Raw genomic sequence first — 6,668 nt, forward strand, 5'->3', positions numbered from 1 at the left:
CAAGGCCTTGCTTAGCGTTCCAAATTGGATCGCCTAATTTAAGAATCTCGTTTAATCTTTAATGGAAAACAAACACATTTTTTTCGAAAAAAAAAAAATTTATCTCTCTGCAATATCCTATTCCTTTCTTTTTGCTTTAAGAATCAAGGGACCACGAATACCACACAAAGCTTCCATTATAAGAGAAGCCCCTCACCCCCTCAATATCACCTTCGCAGTCCAAGCAAAAGGAAAATAATTTGCAGCAGCAACTACTTCAAAAGCAGTGTGTTTGTGCTTCTCTCTCTGGGCAATACCAGCAAAGTTCAGAAGTGGGTCTCTACCGGGGGCGCGCACAGACCAAAACATGAAGACGATGATGAACAGTAGTGCTTCATCAGCAACAGTGGGAAGCTCCAAGAGATCGAAAACATCTTGCCGGAGGCTCGGAGGGTACTTGAAGGAACAAAAGAGCAGGCTCTACATCATCCGCCGATGCGTCGTCATGCTCCTCTGTTGGCACGACTAAACTCAAACCTTCTCTCTCTGTCTCTCTGTCTCTCTCTCTGTCGAAACCAAAATAGCCCATCTGAGCTAAGCTCCTTTCTGGTTCGATCTGGTTCTTGCAATTGTAAATAGCGAGACGAGAAATGTTAGACTGCTGTTTGCTTTTTATTAGGGTTTTTATTACCCTGATGGGAAATTCTTTGTACGAAGAGCTTAACATTTGTAGGTTTTCACAGTAACTCAGAAGAGAGTAGAGTTTGCAACAGCCCTTTAATCATGCGACCTGTGTCTCAGTTCTTTCGTGTTCTTCCCCCATTGCACTTTTGCCACTGCTGCTTAGCTCGTAACTTAATCTGGCAGTGGCAGGTGATCTCATTTCATTAAAGCTTATTTTATTTGGCAAGAACAATGTTACCTAATCCGAAATCGTGGAGATTCATACCAAAAAGCGAGTGACCCTTTTAATAGCTCAGTGTCATTTTCTTGTTTTTGGTAGGCTCTTTGGTTTTGCCTTTTATTTTGCATTGTCAAGTCAAGCTATGACATATCAGATCTTTGAAGCTGAAAGCAATACATGGTGATCACATGAGGGCTGTACTGGAGTATGATACCTTTATGCCCTTACGAAATGAATGAACACGAGGGGCTTTTTGGTTTTGACGATCCCAAAAAGCTCTTCAAAAATTTTTGAGCATGGAAATGCAACAATTTTTTTTTCCTTTTTTAACTTTGATTCTTTATTTTCAAATGCCTCCTGCTTGCTTTCAGATTTTAGACCCTTTTCCTTCAAGAACTTATGCAGGCTCAAGACATTCCTCCGCTATCGTATCGTATTATACCACAAAAGATTGATTTAAAGGTGTAGCTTATGCTTCCGAAACGAGCAGAGTTATATCAATTAGCTCAAGCAAATCATGATTCTCATCACAAGATTGCTTATACCCGAAAGACCTATACGTTGCGTACTAGCTAGTTTGATTCGATTAGTGCGGCTAAATTCCATTGAGAGAGAAGATGCGAAATTTCTTCATGAACAACGCAAATTTAATCCTAGTGATGACCATTAGCACTCACAGTTGTACTTGCAATTACGTAAATCTTCATGAAACAAAACTAGGGTTTTCCTCATTGTGATGCATTCAGGATCCCCCATTAGAAGGAATGGAGAAATGTAATGTAGAATTCATTCCAAGGCTAATGTAGTGTGTGAGGTTCTGTTCTTTCCTAGTACGTGCGGTATAGTATTTACTACAACGCAAGTATTAAGTACATTTTAAGACCTTTGATGTCTTTCTATAAAGAATGTAATCTGTATGAACAAGACACTATCTTTCCTATTAAAATGAGTGTGGGATTATCTGTGAATTTATTATTATTATTATTTTATTTATTTTTTGTGAAGGGGATGGGATCTAACTTTTGGCATAAGCAAGAGGGCCCTTTCGTGTCAAATAAAAGATGGGGTCATTAATACATTGGAATCTAAGTTGTTTCGCACGTGCAGCGCTTGTGCGATGCTCAGAGATAAGTCAGAATCCAACAGTGTAGTCGGTATTCCTACTGTTTTGCTTTTGGTCCCCGGAATTGAGTAAAAAGGAAGGGGAAAAAGTGGGCTTGCTTTCTTCCTTAGTGGGGTCCAAGATTGCAACCCATTGTCGAGCCACCCAGAAACAAAATAAAAGGGAAAATAAAATCAGTATAATATTATGTTTTGCATTATATCATACTGTAGATAGATATTAGGTGAGGTGATGTAGTAGAATCAAGTATTCCAATAATCACTATGCATTAATCTATCGATAATGATGGATATAAGATGCATAATGGCCAGCAAGAAAGCGAATAAAATATGTAATTAGAAAAATAAATACGAATTTGAAAGATTTGAATCCGGTACTTTTTATTTTGATTTTATGTCTAGTAAATAAAAGCGTTATTTAATAACTAAATATTTACTTTGCTCAATGTCAATCCTTCGAAATTAATGAGGGATATAATGTCAACTCGGAAATTAGTAAATTTCGTAGGGTTTCCCGAACATTTTTTTGGGGGAGATGCTAAAAATGAAGTGTGAATTCGAGGGGAAAAGGCAGGGGGTGGGGGCCGGTGAGGAGGAATTGCCAACTCGATTCGGGCGGGGTGGGTAGATCCGACAAGGGTTTGATTGGTCAAAGGCAGCTTTGACCACACCCACGTGCGCATCCCAATCATGAAGACCCACCCTAACCCTCTCTGCCACTTCATGCTGCCTCCGTCCAACCACACCCTCTTCCTCATCTGATTCTTTTCCAATAAATTGAAAATATGAGAGAGAGAGAGAGAGAGAGAGAGAGAGAGAGAGAGAGTGTACACAAAAAGATGTTATCATGTTTTGTTTGTATACTTATTTCGAGAACTTGTCATTCATTTAACAAAATAAAGAGTACCCGACTGCTTTACCCAGCTACAAAAATGAAATATTATGTCGAAATCATAAGTAAAAAAAAAATAAATCCTATTTTTAACGATCCGATTTTCAGATTTCGATTTTATGAACGCAATAGATACTATTTTCAACAAGAGAGTTGGAGAAAATCATAAAAAAAAAAAAATTAGAGAATTCACAGATTAGCATTACGGCAAATATGTTTCCAAGCAGAAGAATAGGATCGAAAAGTAAGTCCGACGATGTCATGGCGAAGGTGGGGTGATGGCCTCGCTCCATTGGAGGCCAAAAATCCTCGTAGACATCCTTATTCTTCGTGCTCTTATCTCTCATTCTTTTTTCAGCATTTTGTTCTCTTTTTCAAGCATTTGGTGTACTTTTCAGTTTTTCACAGAAAAATTTAGCACCCTCACCTCTCTCTCCGACCAATGCTTGCATTCCCTCTTGGATGTTCCCACACTAGTTATGGACTCTCTGGATTAAACAAAAGCTACTCCTTACAAAATAAAGAGGTTTATGAGCCCGTCACCACATTTCCTATCAATAATAGCGAGCCAAGAATTTTATATTGAGGGTGCTGGACAGTAAAATTTAATTTACATAAAACTAGAATGTATCTTTACAATTTTTTCCTTATTTTTAGGGGATATTAGGGACCCAAGGAGCGGGGGGTTGTCATCGACCTTGTTAGTTTCGCCAATACCCATGGAAATACTAACGGTTAGGAAGTCTTACCATACAAGATATGTCGTGGCTATATAATCTAACACAGTTATATTACAAATTCGCTTATGACGTGAATCGAGCTCGTGACGGCATAAAAGACAGGTGAACTAACACTAGAGGGCCAACCACCTCGGTGGTTGTTATTTCGCCCGACAATAGACACCGATATAGGGCTTTGTCTCTGTAAATATTGGGGCTTCATACTTATGTCTCTCAATATGATATTGTACATGGAAAAGGTCTTGATTCGGTTTTGACTATTCATGATACGATTGTTAATATGGTCGGACGTGTTGTTAGGATTAGAGTTGAAAACTATTGACGTTGGTTAAAAAAGGTTCATACTAATATACTCAAGTGACTATCCGAATATATTATTGGTTGATTGGTTTTGACACATAAATATTTGAGAATTTCTCCCAATCATAAACTCTTTTTTCTTTAAATTTTCCTTTTTTTTTCCTAATCGAACAAGAAATTTCTTGAAGTTTCTCCGATTTAAATTCGAGGGGAGGGCATCCACTAGTCACTATGCCAATTCAATGATAGTTCACCTTGGGCCAGCCATTGGGCTTTGTAACCTAGAAGTCCCAATCCAAGTTATTATGGTTAGAGAAAGCCAACCACTATTTTTCATCAACTTAACTTTTGCAAAGAGATGCTTGTAAAAAAAAAAGGCATATTTGGTTAAAAAATTTGAGCTTTGTTGTAAAAGTAAATGGCGATCTTTGGAATCAACTCATAAACATAAAACTAACTTGAAATATGAGAAAAGAGATAAGAGAGAAGTGGGGAGCAAATGTTAACTATTTTCCTACATCAACAAGTTTACAAAAGCCTTTATTTATACGCTAGAAAGTACATTACATTGAGAGAAGAAAAATCGCTCATGGAATATGAAAAGTAAAACATTAATCCATATCAATGCACATCAATGTATATCAACGTATTTTTAACACACATTGGAAAAAAAATGGTGAAAAGTAAAATATCCACATGTTATTAATATATTTATAACACTCCCCCTTAGATGTTTACCTTTTTATTATACGTTGTTTAAATCACCTCATTAAAAACCTTGCCAAAAAAATCCAATAGGACAAAAACTTGACGAAGGAAAAAAGAGTACAATGCGCATAATACTCCCCCTCATATTAATAGTCATTGCATGTAGGCTGTCTCATTAAAAACTTTTGGCAAGTAAAAACCCTGTGGAAAAAAAAAAACTTACAAAGGAAAAAAGAGTACAACCATAAATCTTATGGGTTCCATTCTTCGGGGATGGTTAATTCGCTCCCCTTGATTAAAGTAGTCACCCAAGCTAACGCATTCCTATTCCATATAAAAGTTTTTCAAATATAGAAGTAGGTAGGGATTTAGTGAACAAATCTATAAGATTGTCATTAAAGTGAATTTGATAGATATCTATTTCACCTTTTTCTTGGAGTTCATGCGGATAAAATAACTTAGGTGAAATATGTTTAGTTTTATCACTTTTGACAAATCCATCACACATTTGTGCAATGCAAGCTGCATTATCCTCAAAAAGTATAGTGGGGGCATCATGAACTGAGGATAAGCCACACGAATCTTGAATGTGGTGTATCAAAGTCCTTAAATAACACATTCTTTGGCAGTTTCAAATAATGCAATAATCTCGGAATGATTTGAGGAAGTAGCAACTACACTTTATTTTACTAACTTCCATGAAACTGTTGTACATCCATAGATGAACACATAACCGATCAGTAACTTGGCATTATGAGGATCAGACATAAAGCGAGCATCTAAATATCCCACCAATGTTAAATCTTTGTTTCCTTGGTAAAATAAATCAAGATAAACAGTTCCTTGAAGGTAACGTAGGATATGTTTAACGCCATTCCAATGTCTTCGGATTGGATTGACACTGTGTCTAGCTACAACATTTACCGCAAATGCAATGTCAAGCCTGGTGCAATTTACAAGATATAAAGTGCTCCTATGGCGCTAAGATAAGGAACTTCAAGTCCTAACCTATCCTTGTTTTTCTCTTTAGGTCTAAATGGGTCTTTGTCCACTTCAAGTGAAAGGACCACCATTGATGTGCTAAGATGATGAGATTCATCCATATAAAATGTCTCAAATATCCTCTTCGTATAATTAGACTAATGCAATAAAACTCCTTCTTGGAGGTACTCGATCCGCACGCCGAGACAATACTTGGTTTGGCCCAAATTTTTCATTTCAAATTCTTTTTTCAAGTAAGAACAAGCTTCATCGAGCTCTTTTGGAGTTCCAATTATATTCAAGTCATCAACATATACGGATATGATGGCAAAGCCATTTGGTGACCTTTTTATGAACACACAAGGATATATTACATTATTTCATATCCCCGCTTCAAGAGGTAATCACATAACCGGTTATACCACATGCTACTCGATTGCTTAAGACCAAATAATGATCTTTGCAACTTAATACTATACATGTTGTAGATTTCATTCTTTCCCCTCTTGGGAATTAGAAATCCTTCAGGGACTTTCATATATATATGTATATATATATATATGTTGGTGTCAAGTGACCCATATAAATATGCAATCACAACATCCATTAGACGCATATCTAGATTCATACTTACTACCATACTGATCAAATAACGGAACATAATATTATCTATTATGGGAGAATAAGTGACATCAAAGTCTATACCACCTCATTTTTTTCATTGTATTTTCTTACAAATACCCATTTATATTCGACTGGGATAACATTTTTGAGTGTTCGGACAATAGGTCCACAAACACAATGTTTATTAAGCAAGTCTAGTTTTGTTTTAATTACCTCCTTCCATTTATTTCAATCGGAATGCTTCTAGCATTCAAGAATGGATTTTGGTTATAGATCCAAATTATCTTTTGAGATAGTGAGCGCTATAGAGGAGGCAAATGAGTCGTCGACGACAGTTGTAATTCTATCATATCTCACTCCCGTATTCATATAATCATTGCAACGTCTATATTAACATCAACCAAATACTCATCATTTC

The 6,668-nt window shown here is 36.6% G+C and overlaps 1 protein-coding gene across 1 annotated transcript; it reads left to right on the forward strand.

Annotated features, from left to right (window-relative positions):
* The first annotated feature begins 208 nt into the window (after positions 1-208).
* LOC115726539 (small polypeptide DEVIL 3) lies at positions 209-764 on the forward strand. Its single transcript, XM_030656452.2, has one exon. The coding sequence runs from the start codon at positions 347-349 to the stop codon at positions 506-508; it is 162 nt and encodes a 53-aa protein (XP_030512312.2). The 5' UTR covers positions 209-346; the 3' UTR covers positions 509-764.
* Positions 765-6,668: the final 5,904 nt, after the last annotated feature.

Source organism: Rhodamnia argentea, chromosome 8 (assembly GCF_020921035.1).
Source record: "Rhodamnia argentea isolate NSW1041297 chromosome 8, ASM2092103v1, whole genome shotgun sequence".
Classification (NCBI taxonomy): domain Eukaryota; kingdom Viridiplantae; phylum Streptophyta; class Magnoliopsida; order Myrtales; family Myrtaceae; genus Rhodamnia; species Rhodamnia argentea.